This window comes from Haemorhous mexicanus, chromosome 26, assembly GCF_027477595.1.
Source record: "Haemorhous mexicanus isolate bHaeMex1 chromosome 26, bHaeMex1.pri, whole genome shotgun sequence".
Classification (NCBI taxonomy): domain Eukaryota; kingdom Metazoa; phylum Chordata; class Aves; order Passeriformes; family Fringillidae; genus Haemorhous; species Haemorhous mexicanus.
Window position 1 is genome coordinate 4,515,266 of NC_082366.1, and position 23,367 is coordinate 4,538,632.

The following is a 23,367-nucleotide window of genomic DNA, read 5'->3' on the forward strand; positions in this document are numbered from 1 at the left end:
AAAATAGACAGTGTCACTGACCACTGACAGGACAATATGCACAAGGCTGTGCTGTAGGTAGAGCTCAGTCTCATTTTCTAGAGGGAAGCAACAATTTCATAATTTCTTTGCATCTGGGTGTAAAGGCAGGCACATCATCTGGGCTTTGAGTGCTGCTTTTTGTTCTGTTCTGGACAGGGAACCTGGAGCAGCCCCTGGGCTTGCTGGTGCCCCACCTGGCAGCCACTCTCTGCCCCCTCTGCTTAGGGAACACCTTGTGTCTGTCCATGTCCTTCGCTGAGCTCGCCCACAGAGCCATCCAAGGCTCCTCGGGGGCGGCAGGTTTGGATTTTGCCTCCTCAAGGATGAATGCCTGAGGCTGGGCCAAAGCTTTGCTTGCTGCTGGTGAGAGAAAGGGCAGTGGGGGAAGAGGTGTGGGAGGCCTTGAGGGGTCTGGCTTGACTTGCTGCTGCTCTGGGGGCAGCAGGAAGGGGCTGGTGGTGCTGCCAGGAAAGGCCAGCCTCCAGCTGGAGACCACAAACCCTCAGTGACAGTGGCCAGCCTGGCCTTCCAAGGCCACAGATAAAATAAGCATTGACCTAGGACAGCAGACAGTGGGGGAGACAGAGGGGTACAGTCCTGCCTTCTCCCTGGGTTGTGACATGAGGAATTCTGTTTCTTAGTGAGAATTGCATTCTTGTTCCTTGCTTAAGATGTCCAGTGCTTTATTTTATGCTCCACCTCAGGATCAAATCTCTCAGCAAGACAGAAGGGTTTTTTCCCCCCATCTCACTTTTGAGGGAAAAAATTTCCATGGCAGAGGATGAAATACCAGGAATGTTTTTTTTAGGTGGACCTTCCTACTTCTGGTTTGTAGCCACACTAATTTGTGGGTGAAGGAAATATTTTTGTACTGAAAAGTTCCCAGGAAACTGTTTAACAGGGAATTGGAGTTTAATTGGCACTTATGAGACATTAACAATAATTGTATTCAATTTGGCCACTCAGGATAAAGTGTGATTCAGGATCAGCTGATTTATGTGCTGAACAAAAAGAAAGGAAAAAAACCCAACCCACCAAACAAAAACAAAACAAAAAAAAAAAGAAAATAAAAAGAAAACAACATTAATGTGTGGACTGGCAAATATGTGCCATTAGCTTCGTATTCCCAAGCAGAAGCTTTTGTGGTGCTTGTCATATGTTTTTCCCCACAAGGTGTTTTGCCAGACTGGAAAAAGTAGAAGGAACGTATATTAGCTGGAGGGAAATGGTTTGACTTCAAGTTCATGCTTTTGCAGTGAGCTGGATTACAGTTTTATCCCTGCTATCTCTTTTGCTGTCTTTTTGTTTTTGTTTTTTTTTTTTTTTTAGGAATGTCCCAAAAACTTTAAAAACCCCAACAAAATCCATTTACTTATTTATGCTTTTATCAAGCATGTGAACAAGAAAGGCAAGGGAACACAGGGTGAAATTTGATGTGGGGCCTTGTGTACGATGCAGGATAGCCATCAACATCCCTCAAACATTTATTTTCCCTTTGCAGCAGAGTTCATTGTGAAAACAAAGGCAGTGCCACTAGTAAATGATTGCAGCTTCCGAGGCTGGCTGAGAACAGAGAAAACAAACTAGATGCAATTTAAGTGCCTGTTTGTTTGCAAGCTGCCTAATATATACAGCCAGATGATGTAAGGCAGAGGAGATGACCTGATTAGCAAAGCTGAGGAGATCCCTGCTCCCCTCCTTGGAGACCTGGTCCCAGCTGGGGGAAACCTTTCCACAGCTACCTGAGGGTTCCTGAAAATGGCAGTGGCAGTGCTCTGTGTGCATGAAGGTGAGGGAAGGAGGAGGAACAAGCAGCCTGCACAGCTCATGGAATAGCTGGGATGTTTTGAAGGATGCAGCTTGAATTCCTTGGGCTTTGTGAGCTCGGAGTGTGCGGGGAGGCTGTGCTTCAGCAAACGGCTCGCGCCGCGTGGTTGTGCTGCTCATCCTGTTGCATGAAAGCATCATTCAGCAGAAAGAAGTGCTAGGGGAAGGAAGATAAAGTGGTCTTCCCTTTTGTCAGCTCTTCCAGCCTTGTTCTCGTGTGTGCTGAGCGGGCAGAGCTCCACAGCTGGAATGGGAAGTCGTGGTGCTCAGCACTAGCTGCACTCAAGTGTTTTTTACTCCAAATCAGAGAAACAGACAAAAATTTATATATATAAGAAAACACATAAGATCCTAGACTTGCTCTGTGAGTACATGTCAATGTGAAAGTTGGGGTGTGGTTTTGGATATTTTGTGCAGTTCTGTGCCAGGACAGTGTGCAGGCTCGTGGCAGCAACCTGGGGTTTTAGATGAGGAGCCCAGGGCACTATTCCTGGCTCTGCTGTAGCTACTTGTGTGGCCAAGTGGATGAAATCCTGCTCCTAAAGCCAGCGAACCGTTTCTTTGGGCTTCATTCTCACACTTGCTGAATGCTCCAAAAGGCTGCTATTATTAGAGGGAACTGCCATTCCTTCCCTCTGAAAGTGGGCTGTCCATAAATCACCAGTGTGTGCTTTCCATGGAGAGGTGGGTCTGGGACCTCAGCTCTCTCCCTGACAGCCCACAGAGCTGCCAGAGCTCCTGCTCTTCCTCCTTTCTGCTCAAAAAGGGTAGATCCTCCCAGTCAGAGGGCTGTTGGCTGTGCCACCTGGGCTTGGCACCAGGGCAGGATGGCTTCCCATGGCTTCTCTTGCTGCCATGGTGGGGCCAGTCCTCTCCTGCTCCCCCCATGCAAATTGCCTCCTCTTGTTCTGTTTCTACCCCAGGGCACTGCCTGCGGCCATGTCCTAGCTGACCTCTCAGTCTGGGCTGTTTTTTACTCAATTTTAAGAACAATAAATGCATCTCTGTGGCAACAAAAATATTAATTCCCTTCTATAAGTGATGCACTCAAATATTTTGTAGTTACAAAAGACCATTTGGATGGCAGTGCCTGTGCTGATACTGGTCTGCTGTGATCTGATGCAGCAGTGTCTTTGCTCTGGATGGGCTTTGTCATAACAGTACTTTCTTTTTATTTCTTAGCTCCCATTAGTGCCTTGATGAGTAGTGGAAGACGTTTCAACAGTTTTATGATTAAAAAGAAACATTTTTTACCATTGCTTGGTCTCTGGTTCCTTTGCTCTGTTCATTATGCTTTCCCTGGTGGTAACAGCAGTGATTTAGAATTGCAGTGTCACCATCAGTCTCTGAACCCTGTGTTTTCTGGGAAGGGGAAGAAGGGAAGATGAAGGAGGAACTCTCAATTGTAGGGTTTTTTCTTCTGATATTTCCAGGCCAGCTGTTTGAAACTGTGATGTCTCAAAGTGTTTACTTATAATTCTGTCATTGGTTCATGTATGGGGAACCCTTGGCAGTTGCCAGGGAGTACATGTGGCCAGAGTCTGGTGACACCAGGCAGGCCCAGGGCACAGATTTGTGCTCCAGCTCTGCTGCTGTCACCAGCTCTCGTGCCAATGGCCTTAGTACAGAGGTCAAAGACTGCTTAGATATGAAGGCTGAATCACCTCCTTGTTAAACCCCTCAGCAGGATCAAGGCTTAGGGAAGCAGACACGTGGGCTTGCCTTCTGGCTGACACTGTGGATGGAGGCTCTGACTCTGGGACAGGCCTTTTGGCAGCTTTGACCAACTCTTGAGGCATTGAAATGGGGGCATTTGGTGATTCAAACGCCCCTGCACTGACACCCCTTTGTGAAAACACCCAGTGCATTTGTTTTCTTTAAAGGCTTACTGATCCCACAAGCTCTCAGTGGTTAGAGGAGGTTTATGCTGTCACCTGAGGATCACAGAAATCAGCAGTGAGCCTGCCAGTCTCACCAGGCAGATGTGAAAGTTCTTCAACTGCACGTATTTTGCTTGCAAATACAAATAATCCAGCAGTGTAGGATTCGCTGCAGCCCTGTTTGCCTTGGCAGTGTCCCATTGACATGAATCAGAAGGTGGGAGCAAAAAAGCACTGGAGGCTCATCCCGAGCCTGGTCTCCCCTCCATCAGGGAACCTGTCCGTGCAGGCAGCGTGATTGGGAGATTACTGGCACAGCCCACAAGCCTGGCTTCACTGGATCTTTGCATTTGGAGCAGTCCTGCTTTGTTTCCTTGTCTGTGCCTTTGGGAACCTTGCCTCTTGGGACACTGGGCAGGAGAGGCCTGGAAGGAGCAGCTCTGGGTTTGCCTTTGCTCCTGTAGCTTGTGCTCCTTGAGAAGAAGGCAAGTCTCATGCTTCAAGCTGAGAAGGAGGAGGACAGTTCTTAATCCTGCTGCTTCTCTGCAACTTTGGGCAGGTGTTTGGGCACACTGTACGTTTTTAAGATTTAAAACAGGGATAGAAATTAGGAATTGAAAAAAACCAAACCTAAGGCTTAAAGAAATAAGCAGTTTTAACTTGTGATGCTGTCACCACCATGAGACTCATGATGGTTTGAACTTCAAGGCTGTGATTTAATATTGATAACAGTAAAAACTTTATCATGATATTAGTCATTGGGAAGTGGAAAATACATGGGTTTAACTTTGTTTTTCATTTTTAATTTCAGCAAATTCAGTAAAGCTAGAAATGCAAAGTGATGAGGAATTTGACAGGAAGCCCCTGATTCATGAAGATATTATCAGAGCTCACGATGGAGGAAGCAGCCTGGAAGATCCCTTCATTGGGAGTAACGAGATGGTGGATAACAGAAAGATGCAGGAGCTATCAAGCGAGGGAGGAATCCGGCTTCCCAATGGTAAACTGAAATGTGACGTCTGTGGCATGGTTTGCATTGGGCCCAATGTGCTAATGGTACATAAAAGGAGCCACACTGGTAAGCAGCTGAAAGAAAATCTGTGGCGATGTTGATGTTACCTGACAACTCTTGTCTCTTCCCTTTTTGTTCTTGGGGCAGCAGGAGGCTGGGGAGGGGGAAAATGGGCTTCGCTGGTTTTGTTTCTCTTCCTGCTTTCCAAACTCTGGTGCTGCTCTCTTGCTGGTGAGCATGGTGCTTCCTTTACTTTGATTTCCAGCCTTTTGTTCATAAAAGCAGTGCAAAAGTCTGGAAATTGCTTTTCTTACTGTTCTTGGCTGGAGCACCATGGTGGGAGTCATTCTCTGGCACGGGGGCGGGTGGCTCGTGTTGTTCGTGTGTGTGCAGTGCAAAGCTTTTGAGCCTTTCAGAGGAGTCTTAGATGTTCTTCCATTGGAGGTGCTCACAGGTGGACAAGACCAGCAGCTTCCTGGGAATCTCACACTTCTTTTGGAAGTAGCTGGGACTGGGATGAGCAAGCCCTGGAGGGGACACTCATTACCCAGCGATCCTGATGCCAGGGTGGGCTTGCTGCTTGTGTGACAGCTCCCTCAGGGGGACCTCAGCTGAACCCCACACCTGGCTCCCCCACACCACCTCAATGCCATTCTGGAGGCAGATTTCAGTGCTTGGTCTCTCCCAGCACTTGAATTTTTATTATCATTTGGAGTCCCAAACAGCTTATCAGGCTTGTGGGTTTGAGAATTTAAGAGGCACAGGGAACCTCTGCAATGTGCTGATTGGGTGGGTCTTTGTGGTTTGAAAAACAAGGCCTTGAGCTTAAACCAGGGTATTTTGGGGGACTTATGGCTAATAAGGTGAAATGGTGTGCCCAGGAAGCTGGTACTCACTCCCCTGTGCTGCCCACTCCTCAGGTGGGAGCAATAGTCACCTGCAACAGCAGTGGACAGGTGGTGCCAGAAGATGATGCTCTCTGGTCTTGCAGCAGTCTGCCTTTGATTCAAAAAAGCACTTAAGCTTGTGCTTAACTTTTATGAGATTTAAGCACATGTAAGTCACCTGAAGGGCTTCAAGATACGCCTAACTTTGGATACATGCTTAAATCTTATTAAGGTTAAGCACAGGTTTTTGTGGTGGAGCCTCAGTGGATGTCTGTTGTTTGTATTTTTTGGATATTTTGCTTTTTATCTTTGCTGCTATTTAATGGGGTGAGAGACTCACACTGTGAAGATATAAAACAAAGGTGGAGATGTAGAGTAAGAAAGACTGTGTAATCCCTTTGTAAACCTGGTCGTTTGTAGTCCAGTAGTGTGCTCTTGATGGGCAAGAAATCAATAGAATCTCTGTACAGAGGAATAATAAATATATATTACATAGTTAATCTCCTGTATATGAGTTCTATTGATAAAAACTTGACCTAAATGTGTAATACAAAGCGTGGCAGTATCGTTTATGATGCACTCATGATTTTAGACAGGAATTACGAGAGGGGAAAAGCATTAGCTGGAGAATCAAAACCTTGATTAACAATTGGACGTGCTCTTACTAGAAGAAGGAAAGAGAAACAAGAATGTACCAGACTGAATCTCCAGCTTTCAACCTCCCAAAAAGTTTTCACTGGTGCTTGCACGTATCTGAGCATATGTATGGTAGGTGCATCAGGGTCCATGTGTTTGAACTCAAGCAGCTAAACTAGCTGTGCTAAATTTAGATTTAGGTACTTAATTAAATGGTCTGAATTTCTGAGATACCGAATAACTGGTGCATCTTTTAAAAACAAGCAAGCTGCCTTTTTCATGTTAAAAGAAAGATGTGTAAATTCAAAGCAAAAGAAACAAAATCTCCTCTGCGTGCGGGCGAGACGTCTGTCTGCGGGTGCACGGGCAGCAATTGCATAACTGGTACCTTTTTCCTTCAGGCTACTGCTGGTTCCTCAGAGAGCTCTGACTCTTTTCCCATCAGAGCAGAGGAGCTGGGATGTGCTGTTCTATACAGATGATTTCAAGCATATAGAAATGGCATTTCTTTTAATGCGCAGCTCGGTGCTCTGTTCTCGGTAAAGCAGTTGGCAAATTTCGCTGAGGATTTTTTTTCCCTCCACTTTGTTTGTTTGTTTTTTAATACATGCTGCTACTTTGCTGTCCACAACAGAAGGAGAAGTTTGCTTGGATTTCCACATCCTGGATTTTGAGGCATATTTTTAACATACTGCTGGTATCTATCTTGTAAAGTGCAGGATTTTAAAATACATTGCCACTTCCTCGGCAGTGGGGCGTGATGGGCTGGCCCCAGCTCTGGAATGAGCCCTGACCTGTGGGTAGTCTGGTTTTGCAGCCCAAGGGAGAATGGTGGAGAGAAGGGAGGTTGTCCCTAGTGAGTGGAAACAGATGACATTCTTTATCAGCTAATCCAAGTGGCATGTACATCCCTACCTCTCAAAGCCAATTTAAGTATGTTTTGGGAGCTGAATCCTGCTTTACTCTCCTCTGTAACTGTGCACAACCAGAGCATGAGCTGGCCAGTTGTTTGCATTGGCAGAAACTGAAGTGCTTTTCCCTTCCCCGAAAACCTGTCAGCATTTTATGTAAGTCACCCAAAATGCTGTGGTCCATAGCAGAGGCTGTAATTTGTGTGTGTGCTGGGGTGAGTGCAGCTTTCCTTGCACAGGGGATCGAGGCTTGGCCAGAAGCTGTGCTGTGGGCTCTGGCTGTGCTGTGCCCAGAGAGGGGCATTTCTCCAGCCATGATTCCTTTGTTCCTGAAGAGCAGTTGTCTTCCCTGCCAGATTATGGTGGTTCAGTCAGACAGATACAGGGATGGGGGAATAATCTGTGTCGTGGATGAGGCCAGAGTAGGTGAGCTCAGTGTGCCATCTCGGATCCTGGTGTGCAGTCACCCCTTCCTGTGATAGATCAAGCTGGGGATTGCCCACTCATCCCTCAGATCGTGGTCCAGGTGATGCTCTGGGCTGCAGCCCTTCCATCATGGGGCCTGTGGCACTGCTGATTGTGCCAAACACAGCATTTCTCTGAAAAACTGCTAATTGAGGTGAAGTGGTTTTGTACTCTGCCTTTCTATTTATTTATCATTGCTGACAGAAAATAAATAAAATGCTTGGAGTGGGAATTGAGTGTGATGCAATCCCTGCATTAGTGAGCAGGGTAACCCCCTCCCTCATGTGCCACATCCTTGTGTCAGAAAAATAGCATGAGCTGCATTTATCTCCCTCTTTTCCCGTACTGTGTTCCTTTGGTCCAAATTTCAGACTCCACAGCACATTCCTCAAGTTGCAGGATCTCTACCAGTTTTTTGGTACTGCAGGAGATGACTTGGTCAGAGGATATTGCCATTGGATACTCCAGGGATTTGTTCTTAGGGATGGAGAGGGAAGGGAGGAAGGATTAGAGGCAAATAATCCAGGTGTTCTGAGATCATGAGGAGGAGCCTCAGTGATTTCTCACCTCTTTATGCTTTCTGCTGTGGGCCTGAATTAAAATTTCCTTGCTCTTTGTTTCTGGTAAAGCAGGAGCTGTATCCTGCTATAGCTGTGCTGATACTTCTGTGCTCTGCAAGGCCCACGTGTTCTTCTCTCTTTTGCTGTGAATTGTGACCCTTTTTTAATTTTTTTTTCCTCTGCTGTAACACCCAGTCCCTTATACAGTTCACTGCTAGATTTTGAAATGCTTTTTATTTCTAAGGGAGGGCTGGCATCATAGAATCATGGAATGGTTTGGGTGGGAAGGGACCTTAAAGCTCATCCCATTCCTCCCCCTTCCACGAGCCCAGGTTGCTCCAAGCCCCATCCAGCCTGGCCTTGGACACCTCTGGGGACTGGGCTTGCACAGCTTCTCATCCTCCTTGTTTTCTGAAGCACAGAGGTTAAATGCTTTCTCTGTGTGCCTGTAGCAGCAGCAGCACCGTGGCAAAGCCCAGCCTGGGCAGAGGCAGTGGGGACATCAGCCTTGCCCCACTCTTTCTTTGGGCTGCTGGTGTGTTCCTTTTAGCCTCTGGGGTGTTTCCTGCAGGACACTCTCAGATCTTTGCTTGGACTCCACAAGCAGTTTGATACCATAAGCCAGTGAAATGAGTTGTGTGCCCATGAGGGGGGTGTTCAACCCCTGCTTTAGCACCCTTAGTGTTACAACTGAATTTATGAACCCTGGAACTCTGAATGCAGTTTAACTTTTTTGCCACGCAGAGTTCAAGTTTTTAGGACAGAAGTAATAAAGGAGAAAAAAGCCCAGTTGTGTTGTTCCATATAAAAGACTTGTATTCCTAAGCAGCTAACCAGGAGCAAATTTAAACAAATGCTCATCTAAACACATTTTGATGAACTCCACTGGACTGCCTCTCTCATTTTGCTGGCAGAAAGGGTTTTTTTTAATTTAATTTTGAATTTGTTACCTAGTGCAGCATTCCTGTCTTTTGCAATATTAATAGATTTGGCGCTGAATCAAAAATTTTGGGACTAAATTTCTGAAAGTCCAGTTTTCTACTTAGGTCCTGAAGTCCAGCTTTCTGAAAAGTCATCTCTTTTCCTACTTAAGCATAAGGAAGGAGAGCTGAGATTTTTGAAATTGCTCTGGGCAGAAGGATGTGTTTTGCTTGCAGTTCTCAATAACTAAATTCTTTTGATAGTTTTGCCAAGTTCACGTAAAAGATTTGTCTGTCTTAAGAATGCAGTCATAAATTTGTGCAGAGGACAATTGGAAATCACCCAGGATTTCCCAGGAATTTTTCACGAGAGGTTTTATAATAAATTGCCCTGTCTGGAAGCAGGTTTTTTCCAAAGAAAACCCCTACTAAAATCACTGATTCCATGTGATGTGCAGGCTGTTGAGTGAATCAGATAGACAGTAAGGAGGTAGTTATGGTCCCTGGAATAACAAACAGAGAAATGGAGCAAAGTCTGCTGCTCTGTCTCATGTGGGTAAATGCATTTTGGAGCTGCCTGCTGTCCCTGCTTTGGGAGCACTGCTGCTAATTCCCCTGTGCTCCTGGGACAGAGCAGCATCACAGCACTGGCAGCATCTGATGGATTAGGAGAAATGTTTCATTTTAACAAAATGAATATTAACAAAAAGCTTATTGTGGAAGGGTGGAAATCGGTATTGTTAGTAAGAGCAAATACTTTCTGATGGCAGCATGGGCACAGTAATTTTGTATTAAGAGGCTGGGAAGGAAAAATCCCGTTTGAGAAGTACTTAAGCTGTACTTTGCATATCAAAAGTATCTGCCACACAAAAAGGTTGAGTTCTCAGATACACATTTAACCAGGAGGGATGTTGAAGCCCCTCTGGATCTGGTTTTTATGTAGCAGGACTGCTGCTGTAGGAATTCCCTGACTGTGTTATTGAGAGCCAGTGCATTAATTTGTGAGTCACTCCCCTTTTGATTTCAAAGGGACAAATGTTACCAGCCAAAGGCTAGGAAAATCTAAATCTCCTTGGTTGCCAGGTCTGTGGGCTCTACATCCTCAGACAAATTTCTGTTTTAATGCAGAAAATATCTCAGCTTTGCAGCAAAAATATCAGTGTTTTGCACTGGTCTGAGATTCAAAGAAGGTTAACTCATACTGAAACTTCTGCACAGCACTTCCGTGCCAAGGCGGGAAAGGAGTGCTGTTGTGCAGGGAAGCTTCCAATTAAGCAGAAAAAGGAGTTGGTTTGCTTTGTGAAACAACATTTGACATCTGTGAAATCTATTAGTAGGAAGTTCATCGGTTCATTTGCCTGGTTTCAGGTTGTATCAGCCAGGCAGCTCTCGAAGCTGGTGCAGTGAAGTCTCCATCCTGCTGTCACGTGTGAAAGGTGCTGTGAGAGAAAGGCCCAGGTCTTGCCTGTCCTGTCTTCAGGGGGCCACTCACCTTTTGTCTCAGGGTTTGTTTAATGAGAGCAAGTTAACCTGTGCACTTCAGATACCTGTGTAACTCAAGAGCAGTAATATTTCATTACTGTTATTCATTATTAGCTTTCCTGGAGGACAACAGCAGTAATGGATTCATGTTAACAGTGAACCGTGAGGTTTCAGCAGTGTATTACTAGAACTTAGAGGCAAATATTGAAATAATACCTTTTAATTAATATTTTATTTAACTGTAAAATGATAAAACTCTATGGATGTATTTATTTATTAATTTAATTATTCCCTGGCAAAAGCCCCTCTTACAAAGCCTTTAGGAAAGATAATACTTGGCAGCTCTGGCTTATCTAGCCTTGTCCATTCCTGAAGCAACTTAGGTAATTAAATTCCCTCTGCTGGAGAGCAAGGGGTTTTAGGCATTCCTGGTTTTGTCTGGCTTCAGACTCTAAATCTGGAGTTGAAAAGAAACATCTTTTTTGTTTGGTTGGCTCTCCCTCCCCCTCTTGCCACTCTGAAAGTCACTGAGTTGGAGGCATTTCTGCACTGGTTCAGCTCAATAATAGAGGAGAGGTTTAACACTTAAAGTAGACGAAAAGTTTTTTGTAGTTATGTTGCAGTCACATTGTTTGCAGTGCTGAAAAGCACAAAGCTTGCTTAGCTGCCTTTCAGCAGAGTTCTTATTTATTAAATCAGTGTAAATACACAGAGTCAAGCAGGAAATAGCTGTAAGTGATGGGGAAGCACACCATGCTTATAATTCTCATTACTCTCTTGCAGCAGTGTGTGCTGCCTTTAATAGATCCATAGTTCTGGGTATGTCTGTGTTGCCATCACCCCCCAAAAACACTTTAAGCACAGTCAGGGACCATCATGTAGAGAAAAGCTGTGTTTAAAGACTTTTTGTGAGTGGATGTTTAGTTTGAAGTATGATTGATTTCAGCTTATGGATAAAACCTCTGAGTTTTCACAGAAAAGTGAGGGAGGTGAATAAGGATGTCAAGGTTGTTATGTTGTTACTGGTAAGTTATAATTCTGGAGAACAGTTCACAAAACCACCAGGAAAAGGCAGCAGGAGAAATAATTGGAACACAGTCTTCTCAAGTCATTGAAGTGATAAAAAAAGGCTTGTTTGCTAGTATCTGGGGTGGGCATCAGCCAGCACAGTTCTTGGAAAACCAACAGAATCTTCTTGCTATGCAGTCCTTACTTCTCTGTGCACCCTTCTGTGGGCTAATGGCCTCTCAGATTAGCTGTGCTAAATGTAAAAGCTGCTAATCAATAGCACGAAGGTGTGACCAAAATTGCATCCCTCAAGCCTGCGGCTTAAACAAGGAGCTGCAATGGAGTGATTGGACAAAAGTGTAACAAACACATCAAAGCAGCTATTTACCCGGAATGGAGCCAGTAGGAGAAATGAATTCAGGCTGCCTTTAAATAGATACAAAGGTTATTTAAGGTAAAGTGTGCTATTGGAGCGGATCTGTCTGTTGCAAGAGAGGAGCAGACTACGGGTGATTTTGTGGTGAGTGTTTTCATGTCGTCTTTGCCATCAAACTGTGGTGCAGTGGCTATTTGAATTCCTGACTGAAAGCTTTCAGCATCTCTAGAGCAGCCAGTTTTTGGGGGAGTAATACCTGCTCATATGTGGCCTCCAAAATGTCAGAGATAAGTGGGTGATGTACTGGGTAAAACGCAGTAGCTGCATAATTTTAAATACGGCAGGAGTAAAAGGAAAGACTTTAGACTTGGTAAGAAACGTGCTACTTTCTTTCATGTTGTCATCCTGAAACTGAAGCTATCATTCCAGAATACTCAGAAATGTGTCAAAGGAAAGGGTTTTGCCTGTTTTCTCAGACAGCAAAAGCAAAACAGAAAAGAAAAAAAAAACCCATGTATTTTTCTACTGCAGTCTCTTTACAGATCTCTGTTATGGACATTTTGAAGTGATGTAAAAGAAGATAATGGCTAATCAGATCATTTAAGTATAGTGTGGGAGTTTGAAAGGGAAACCACAAACTCTTTATCAATTCTAATGAGCTCGTGTTCAGAGTATTGGAAGAAGAGCTTTATGCTGTGATTTTTTTATTATTATTACTCCATAATGTTCTCAGTGAGACTGTAGGAACCTTAGCATCTCCTTGAGTACCTCTGCGGCGGCCTCAGATGTGATTTCCATCTCCCACGTGTGAAATCAAGTTGCAGGGTATGGCATATACGTGGCACACCTTGTGCTGCCGTCCTGGCAGCATCACAGTCCTGGCAGATTTGATCCACTGGCACAAAAATTGCTTGTGGACATCTGTAAGAGCTCTCTCCCTCCCTCTCCTTCCATTTGAATGTCCACATGTGTTTTGGACTTCACCCTAGACAGACAGCTGAACTACTTTGATGCAAAGGTAGCATTCATTTTGTCCAGCAAGGGAGTAACTGTTTTAAAGCAATTGTAAAAGGCTTTGAAGAGATGTGAGAGATCACAGAATGTGTTTGTTTTTACAAGGTCTGTGCTTCAGGCCACTGAATTCAAACTCAGAAGGTCCCAGCAGGATTTGGCCAAGATTCTGTAATAGGTGATACGCTGAAAAATGTGGATGAGGTCGCTTACATCTGAAATCTTGTGATCAAAACCTTGTTGAGCTGGGCCCTGCTTGGTGTGGACATTGGGTAATGCTTTAAATTGGAAAAGGGTAGATTTAAATCAGGTATATATGGAAGAAATTCTTCCCTATGTGGAAGGGTTGCTCAGAGAAGCTGTGGCTGTCCCATCCTGAAAGTGTTCAAGGCCAGGCTGGGTGGCATTTGGAGCAGTCAGGGATAGTGGAAGGTGTCCCTGGCCATGGCAGGGGGTGGAGCTGGATGGGCTTTAAGGTCCCTTCCAGCCCAAACTGCTCTGGAATTCTGTGATCTGAAGTCCAGCTGCAGTGAGGCCCTTGGATAAGTGGCTAGCACAACTATATGCTCGTGTGCAGTTGATCTGCTCAGCAGGACACAAGCAGGTGATTAGAGCTGACTGCCTGTGCAAGACTGCTGGAGCAGGCTCACTGTCCTCAACAAATGTTGCTACAGAGTTTGGTGTTGATAATGTTCCAGACAGTCTGTGTGAGTTCATCAGGGGTTTTCCTCTAAATAATAATATTTTTAAAAGGTGGATTTTTTTTAATGGACCCAATCCCCACTGTCTAAGGCAAATATGAAGGCTTAACATAAAAATAAGCTTTGGATGTGTGTGTGAGTGTGTGTGAAGTGATAGGGTAAGGTGTAGGGTTTCTGTTAGTTTTTCATCAAATCTTTTTTAATTTGTTTTATGTAGAGTGCGAATTTGCTTGCTTTCCAGTTTAATGGTGTAAGATTTTTCTCAACTTTCAGTACTGCCCAGAGCTTGCAACCCTGATCCTCACTTGCATCCATGCCCTCCATGTCACTCTAGCAATGCAAAGCAGCCTTTAGAAAGGACTGTCAGTTAAAGTATAATGCAAGCAGAAGGTTTGGTTTGAACCAAAGACCTTAACACCTTTGCTAAGGTCCAATTGTTATGATCAGTTCTGAATATTCATATGGATTGGACCTATTCTAACCATAGAAGTAAATACTGCAAAACCACAGCTATGGATCTAAATTTTCAGCAGAGCTCCTCTTTTACGAAGGATAGAAGCTCTGAGGTGAAGAACTTTCAAGAAAACCAGGAAGCATTGATCACCTCAAGGAAAGAGCCTCAAATCACTATTGGAGGCTTTGCCCATTGTGCAAAAGAAACGGCCTCTGCCTTTAGAAGTGCCGTGTGATGGTGGTGGTGGGGACTGTACCCATGTGCAATGGCACTGGTACAGAGTGGGAAAGTGGCCTCTGTGCATCCTCCGATGTGTGTTGACAGCTCTCTCCCTTCCCCTTCCCTTCCAGGTGAACGCCCCTTCCACTGTAACCAATGTGGAGCTTCTTTTACCCAGAAGGGGAACCTGCTGAGGCACATCAAGTTGCACTCTGGGGAGAAACCGTTCAAATGTCCCTTCTGTAGCTACGCCTGCCGGCGGAGGGACGCCCTCACAGGACACCTCAGGACACACTCTGGTGAGCCCACCTTGGCTTCTCCTCACACCTCTTCCTTCCTTTATCACTACCGTCCCAGTGAGCAGGTAGTGAAAATAAAGCGTAGCTCTGGGTCTGTACCGTCCTCTTCAGAGAGTGCAGCTCTCAGCTTTGGGAAAGCCTTGATGTGAATCAGAAAAGTTGTGGTTCAGCCACGCCTCTCCTTTTGTGTAACTGAGCTCCTCTGCTGATGCTATCGCATTTCCCTCTCAGTGTCTCCTTGGGTGTATCCCGGCTTCGCTGGCAGATTGTTTTGACATTCTGGGGCCCAAAGTGGCTGTGAAATTCCAGAGATCACAAAGAATAACTGTGGGCTCTTGGAAGCCGGCTTTGCAGTTCATACCCATTTCTTCATCTAATAAATGCCATATGCTGGTTGAGTTCATACTTGTTCATCTTTCAAAGCCCTCTAAATTGCATTTTTGATTCAGTCAGATCTTGCTGTAAAGTCCTAGCTCATGGCAGCCACGGCACTCACCCTAGAGCTGAAGGTGGTCAAGAGAGACTGGGTTTCTCTTTCCTTGTTAAGTGAGAGGATCATGTGTGTATCAATTCTACTTGATATAGTTCCTTGATAAGTTGTTGAGAAATACCTGTCTCATAGCTGTGTGGTGTTGGAGCCCCAGCAGTCAGGATCAGCCGTGGTTTTAGTCCCTGTCCCTGTACCAGGGGCTGCATTCTGCCCTCTCACTCATCTTGCAGGACTTCCAAGTAAGATCTTATCTCATCTCCTGGATGTTCAACTTGTGTGTTTGGGCCGTTTATAAGAGGCTGTGTGTTTAATTGTTGAATGAGCAGAGATAATTGGATTGGTTGCAAGTGGCAGCATTATGAATAAACTTCTTTGAGGTGTTAGCAAATGTGTGACTACTGAAATGCAGTGGTGGAAGTGCAACTGCAGGCAGAAATCCTGCATGAGTTTCCTGACCCTTTATATGTATTCCTTCTCCAGAGTCACTTCAGTAGGTGTTTCTGTTTCAGGAGCATTGAATTAGTCTTAGGATACAGAGTTGTTTTGGCATTTCCAAGAATAGGAAAGGGTAAGCTAGTAAAGCTGCTTCAAGCAGATTTGGGAGCATGCAGGATGCTGTATTGATGGCAAACGCTGAAAGAAAGCTTTGAACTTCCAAGAGAGCACAAGAGTTGGGACTGGGCTGTGAGAGAATTGCTTGAGCTGGATTTGATCTGAAGGTCAGCAGGGAAAATGTCTGTGGAACTGTGAGCTGCAATTTTCACACATCTGACTAGAACTGTAGTTTCAACTGGAAATTTACAAAGAAAACAAAACACAATGCAAATGTTCACAATTAAAACAAAAAGGGACTTGTGACACAAACACATCCCATGTTACCAAACACAAACATTGCAGTTGAAGACCTTCTCACAGCATGAATATAGATTTTGTTACCTAGATACTGCCATTGACAGAGATGGTTCTTCCTGTGTGAAGAACACGTGGCTGATGGTTCTGTGTTTTGCGTGAGGATGGAATGTCAAGGTGTGGGATTTTCAGAAGGCACCTAAGCTGCTTAGCACGAGTTCCCCTGGAGCACCTTCCCTAACTGACTTAGCAGTGCTCAGCTCTGCTCAGTTTGTAATTTTAGGTTTTGTTTTCAATGGAGAAAGTGCCACCCCTCCAAGCACTCAGATACAGCAGCTTGCAGCAGAGGGCCAGCAGGAACAGACAAGTGCTCTCACAATACTCTCCAAGGCAGTTCTTAGAATTCTAACATTCACAGGTGAAGAGTTAAAACCTGGATTCTTACCCTAAAACCTGCTATCCTCCTGCACAAAGGTGAAATGCCACTCTGGCCATGGGCATGGAAGTTTAGGTGTCTGTCCCTGCCATATAAGCAAGCTGGGTTGGCTTATGCACACCTGGATCAGGGAGAAGATGGGTGGATGTGCCCAGGAGACTTGAAACAGTTTGATTGTCACTGTGTTATACAAGCATTCTGTGCTTTTATAAAGTACACATCAAAGTCTGTAAGTAGGCCTGGAAGGTGGAGCAGATCCAGCAGCTGTTGGGAAGGTCTTTTCCAACCCAAATGATTCTATCATTCTGTCAATGTTTACATCTTCTGGTATTTCTGACCAGAAAAGAGGATAAAATACAGAAAGAAGAGGTTGAACACTGTTTTGAAAGAGGAGACTTTAAGCCAGTTTCAATCTAGTACACTTAGTGTTTGAATATATTCTTGTAAGAGGGAAGCTCTTTAGATCAGCTCCTCAGCTGATGGAGATTGGAATTACATCCTCCAAGTAAGAAAAGTACTTCTGTTTTGCACCAGCTGAGAATCTGGTGCCCAATTTCATGAATGCAACACCAATTCCCTTTTTTTTAATATTCTTTGGATATTCTCTGAGTATTTTTGTATATTCTTTTCCTACTTAAATAAGAGTTCTATTAATAAAAAAATAAAATACCCTAGCAAAACCCCTTAATCTTTTCTCCTTTCCAAGAAGGTTTAAACTACTATGGAAGGCAAATTGTGCAATAAAGGAATTGAAGAATTCTGTCTTCTCTTTTTTTTTTTCCCTCTCAGTTAGTTTGACTTGTGGAGTTCAGAGCTCTTTGCCTGTGTCACCACTTGCTCAGTGACATCTTCTCATTGCTGCTTTTTAGTCAGTTCTTCCTGTTCTCAGTGAAGTTTTCATACAGTACAACAGGAGAGGTAAAAAAATAAGGAAATGTAGATGCAAACAGAAATTAGCAGAAGCATCTCTGAGATATCTGAAATAGCCAATACTTACTAATAACTTTTTTTTTCCTTTGGATTGATGTTTGTTCATGCTTTTTCATGTTATTTCCTATTAGTTTGAAAATGTTTCTAAGCTTCACAATCTGCATTTTACCTCCTGTTCTTGTGCAGAATCTTATCATACTGTGTAAGTGTTCCCAAGCTGAGTGGTTAACAAAATATTGCTTTGCATCTGTAATGCTGCTACTGCTGTTTAGCCCTAAATAATTAAGGACTTATCTTGCAGTGATTTACTCCTGCAGTTATTTACCTTTTAGGGACATACACAGTTCTGATGAACTTTATGTCTGTATTTTCCTCCCACATGCAGCTGCTTTGGTTTCAGGAATATAATGATGCCTTCAGGACATCAGTAGGATAATGCCTGGGGAGAAATTCATGCTCAGAATTACTCTAAGAGTGGGCATGGACCTCAAGGTACTTACAGGACTTTCAGGTGTTGTTTGCAGCATTAACTCCATAGTTCCACAGCCCAGATAATATAAGAGGGCTTCCAGGATGGGAATGTAAGGCTGTGGAGTGCTGGAACAGAAGTTGGTAGCCCCTTCCTGCAGGATGCACTGGACAAATCAGCAGGGATTGGCTTCACCCTGCCTGGATTTTGCTGTTTGAAGGGGAAAAACATCCAGGCAAAGCCAATCTCCTGATGGAATTTACAAAGTACCTGAGACATGCCTGTTGTCTTCATCCCCTCTGGAATTGCACAACAAGACAATGGCAAAGACAAACTAGATGAGAAAAATTCTGCTGTAGGCAGTTAAGGAGCAAACCCCAGGAGTTTTAAGGAAGGCAGCTGAATCTGACAGGTCAATCTGATGGTTAAAGCCATCCAGATGTTGGCTCCATACTTGGAAAGGTATGACAGCCTGAGGCTGTTTTACCCCAAAAAGCCAGGCATCCTCAGATGGGCACATCAACTTAGCAGTTAGGTTTTGGCATGGATTTCTCTTGTGTCTGAAATGGAGCTGAGTCAGCCCTCCCCTCATAATGCTATTGTAAACATAAATGCTCTGACAGTGCTTGAAAAGCCAAGGCTGCAGTGATGAGCAATGTGGAAGAGCCCATAGCAAACACAGGCACCTCAGTTTTCAGAGCAGGACTTGGGCTGTAAGTCAGAAATGAGGGATGGGATCACCTGCTAAGGAGAAAACAAAACTCAGAATAGGTTTGGGCTAAGTGAGCATCATCCATCCATTGCACTGAGTAAGGATGGTCCTGTGTGCCAATTGTTTAGTGCTTAAAAGGCTGTCTCATCATGTTTGTCCACACAAACTGTCCACATGGACATTGATTCTGGAATTTCCTGATTTTTCTTTTTACTTGGCAGCTTCAGTCATGTTCCTTGCTGTGGGAGTATGTAATTGTTATTCCTATATGAAAGCAGTTTTACTGTCTGTTTCTTCCTAAAAAAATGGGTAGTCAGATGATTATTTTTTCACAGAAGATTGTCCTCACAATACATTTTAAAATTTGCTTTGAAGGTTCTGCTTTCCTGCTTAGAAAGTGTCCCCTCCAAACAATTTTTTGCTTTTAAGGAATGTTTTTCTTGCCACTCTTTCTCCTGCATTGCTGCTGCATGTTGTTTATTTCTGCCCAGCTCTCCAATAGCACTGCACTAATGGTCCCCCTTTATTTGCAAAAGAAAAGCAGAAAGCCTTTGTTTTGAAAAGAAAGGCTGAGGCAAAAACTCCCAAAAGCACAATCTTAGCAAACCATGTGCAGTGTGCAAGATGAATTAAAAAGGAAAATGCCCTGTTCATGGGAACTCTTTCCATATTTGTTGGTTAGCAAATCCATCTTTCTCATGTCTCCTTGTCCACAAGGACTTTCCTTTCAGCCCTGCCTAGGTGGCAGTGAGCCACCCCAGGTGTGCCCACACCCCTGGAGTTGGAGGGCAGACCTGAGGTGGAAGGAACCTGTTCCCAGTCCTGATGACACACCTGCCTCAACACATGTTTGGGAGAGCCCCACTTCTGGGCAGCTCATTTTGGCTGAAAAATGGGATGAACAAGTGCTGGAATACACAGTGCTGCCCATGAGTTCCCAGCTGTGAAAAGCCAGTGAGAATTACTGAAACAGTGGCAAGGATGGTTATTAAGAGTAATGAAGTCAATGTTTTAGACTGCTCTTTTTCATCTTGAGGGAACTTTTGCCACTATTAACATCTCCACTCTTAAAAGGCCCAGTATCTGCTCTGTAACCCTGTTTTTGAGGATGGCAATGTCATAATTAGATGAATCTTGTGATCTGAAGTTCTCATTACACTCTGAACTGGACTGACTCAAACACTTTGTGAATGGGGAAAAAAATTCAAAGCAGACACATAGGATACCATCTGAAAAATCAAATGTGTATGTGAAGAGGCAAGGGGATATTCTGCACACAAATGCCATTTCTCCAACTAGGTTAGCTAACAGCATCTTCCCTCAGTTGAGATGAGCTGGTGGGTATTTATGCTGTTGATCTGATACTTGGAGCTCTATTTAATCAGGCAGAGCTGCTCTTCCTCTCAGGTTTTCTTATGCTGTTTCAGTTAAACTCAGTGGAATTACCCTCGTCACAAAATCTTTTGGGGTTTTTCTTATCAGGCTGCGGGTTCCAAACTGCTGTGGGTATGTGCACAATCCTGCAGCAGCTCTGCTTCTCATTACTGCTTCCAGCACCTAGAGGCCTTCACTCCATGCTGGAGAGAGTCTAAAATCTCTGATATTCTGCTTTCCATTTATTGTGTGTGCATTTTTAGAGGGAAGCTCAACATGTGTATGGGGTAGGAGTTTGCCGTGCCTGGGCTTTATGCCCTGGGGTTCCTTGTTTAAAATTCAATCCTCTGTGGAGCCCTCTTGTATCCCATGCCTTGCTGGAGCCCCTCCTGGACCTGATCCTTGGAGTGGAGAGGTCTTCTTCATCTCCAGAGCATTTCTGTGATAAATACTGGTATTGGCTATATGGAATGATTGTCTTTTATGCTCAGGATTATCTCAGTATAGAGGCTTGGTCTTTTCTACAGAGCATAATTACCACTGAGAAATCATGAATCAAAGAAATCTTTGATTTCAAGATGCTGTAGGATCTGGATCATTCCAGGAGAAGTACATTTGGTCTTGGTTTTCAGGGCAACTTGTGAAAATATACTGTTCCACCCAAAGCAAGGAATGTTCACTTTTATGTTTTTGTCCTGGAATTCCATAAAGATTCCCTCTTATCTGCTGCAGTTTAGAAATCAATATTTAACTGTTCAGTGCAGGAAATCTGCTTCAGACAGATGCAACAGAGAAACAGGAGGAGTGGTCCTGGCAAGCAAAGGTAGATGGGCTGTGTACCAGCCTCATGAATCCCTCTCTCTCTTAGGACTAGGTATCAGCTTTTCCCCAACTCCTGTCTGGAGTGTGTGACTGAGACAGCAGGAGCAGATGTCCTGTAGCTCCCTGTGTCTTGTGGTGTCCCAGTGCAAGCAGAGGAGGTGGTGGCACTTGTGGTGCCTGGGTGCTCCCTGTATGTAAATTGGCTGTATAGGGAATTCCCCCTCTCCTAGAGACCACAGGCACCAGCTCCATGGGAGCATTCTCATTCTTAGTGTCAGTTCACAGCAAGATCAGCAGCTGCTAAGGTTTGTCCTGGTGTCTGTGAGACTGGTCCCTCCTGCTGCCTCTCCCAGTGGACCATGCCTTTGCCAGGTCTAGCAGCAAGTCCTCTGCAGTGAGGTAACAAGGCTCTTGTTCAGGCAGGAGCATCTCAGTGTAAGATTCACATGGGGTGATCTCTCATTAACTGTGACCAGTTCATTCCTGATGAAATACCCAGGATGGAAGTTTGTGTTTGGGATGGAAGTGCTGACATCAGCTTTCTGTGTCTCCTGTCTCCCCTCCGTGTTAGCAATTCACACCCTGGCACCTTTACCCGGATTCTGTCCCTCTCTGTGTTGCCTCAGGCCACATGGAATGGAACAAAGCACCTGGTCCTGCCCTTCTGGGCTACAGTTTGGAGAGCACACAGGCCCCTCTCTGCTGCTGGGTGCTGCCAGTTCCTAGGCCAGCCTTGCTGTTCTGGCACAGCACACAAGACAGTGCTTTCTGTTTCCTCTGGGCTTTTATTCTGCCACACTGCTATGTGTGGGATTTCACTGGCATCAAAAAAACTTGAATGTGGTAAGACTTCTGCATCTAGAGCAGCAGTGCTTCTAAACACCATGCCTAACCTGTTTTTTAAACATCCAGAGAGACTGTTTCTGTTGCCTCCCTAGGGAGACAGTTCCACTTCCCATCTGCTTTTTATAGCTGTGACTCTCACTCTGATATTTAACCTTAACTATTCTTTCTTTTGGTGTAGATTAATGCTCTTTCTAACACTATCTTTTGTGACTGTGAGTAATTCCTGTGCTCAGTTTACACTATGATAGGCTGTAGTTGTATATCTAGCATTGATTCTGTTCTAATCTGTCTTTCTCTTCCAATCCTCTAGTCTCTTTTTTATTACTAATTTTGAATGTTTTTGCTTCCCTTATTCACTCGTTTATGAGGGAACTAAATTACAAAGTCATTTGATGCTTTGGAAACAGGGGCCAGTACAGATGCAGACCCCTTAACCTTATCTCTGCCTGCCAGTAAAATGGAAATAAAGAGCATTTCTCCACCTAGTTGAGATGGTGAGAGGGCAGCACGTGGCAATCATGGCAAGGCACAAACGTATTGCTGTGATGAAGGTCATGTAAGTACATCATGGAGTGCTCAGTGGTGCTGGTGCCCCAGCTGCACAGCACTGTACATGATCTCCTTAGGTTTGCTTAGCCTTTGTGCAGTAGTGAAACGAGATAATTACAAAGTGGAAGGAATAATAACTTTGTATTGTTACCATAACCACTGAGGTATTAGACCCTGAGAGCAGCGTGATTATCTCAGACACAATAGTAAGGTGATTATTAATAATACTAAAGGACTTACTACTTAGCCTGCAATTTCTGCATCATTTCTTTAAAACCCCCTATCTATTCCATCAGCCCCAGCCTGTGTGAAGTTGCTATGAGTCGTTGCCTCCTTGTTATCTGTTTTTCAGTGATGAGAAAATGAAACAGGAAAACCCCCATGAGACCCAATTTGCAAATTCAGGGACCTAAGCACCAAGGTAGCTTTGTGTGCATCATTTGTCTTTCTGCACCACAACTGCTGTGGACAGGCTGGCAGGTGAGACTCCAGTAGCTCAGGTGTTTCAAGATCTGTAGTCCTTTGCTCCTTTCATCTCCAGCTAGAAACAGTTCCCTTGTTTTTCTTGTCACCGGGGATTGTTTCAGAAATGTGGTATTTTTATGCTCAAGTTAGCACATGTACATACAAACCCTGGATTTAAGGTGCAGCTGTTGCATCTGCAGGGATTTGGGTGTCTCATTGTGTTAGGATGAGCTGGAGGGACATGATGCAGCACTCCTGCTCCAGAGCCAGCCACTGAGGTATCTGCAGTGGGTTTTGCAGACAGAGATTCAAGAGGTGACAGAGATCTTTTTCAGGCAGTTGAGATGCAAACCTGGTTTTGATGTGACCAAGCCTCATCTCAGCAAAGCCAAGGCCACTTCTGAGCAGCAAATATCACAGCAGCTCTAAGGAGCAAACAAATGTTGGGTTCCTTTTTCCCCCTGAGAAAATTATGTTCAAGGGCAGAAAGCTTCTGCATATTGTCTCTGGGGAAAGGAGACCCAGAATTTGGAACTGGCCTTTGTCAGTTTTTGAAGGAGTTTGGGAAACCTTTCAGCTTGGGAATGTTTGAGCTGGAACCCAGCAGTGGTGTGAGGCCTTGTTTCATTGATATCTCAGAGCTGTGCTACAGGGCAGTGTGACAGGGAGAACCACCCCTGACATTTTTGACAGCATATGTTTTAAGGTGTAAAGAGGTATTTTTGCCATCTGGAAAGGAAGCCAAGAGAAACTAAA

At 44.5% G+C, this 23,367-nt stretch overlaps 1 protein-coding gene across 6 annotated transcripts in view; it reads left to right on the forward strand.

Moving 5' to 3' along the window:
- Nucleotides 1-23,367, forward strand: part of IKZF2 (IKAROS family zinc finger 2) — a 117,599-nt gene that overhangs the window by 56,916 nt on the left and 37,316 nt on the right. For 5 of the 6 annotated variants that reach the window (XM_059868230.1, XM_059868233.1, XM_059868232.1 and 2 more), the window contains 2 exons: nucleotides 4,540-4,806; nucleotides 14,502-14,669. In XM_059868230.1, the coding sequence (XP_059724213.1) occupies nucleotides 4,540-4,806; nucleotides 14,502-14,669 (435 nt within the window). The remainder of the gene's footprint in view (nucleotides 1-4,539; nucleotides 4,807-14,501; nucleotides 14,670-23,367) is intronic. The other variant, XM_059868229.1, reaches the window with a different exon arrangement.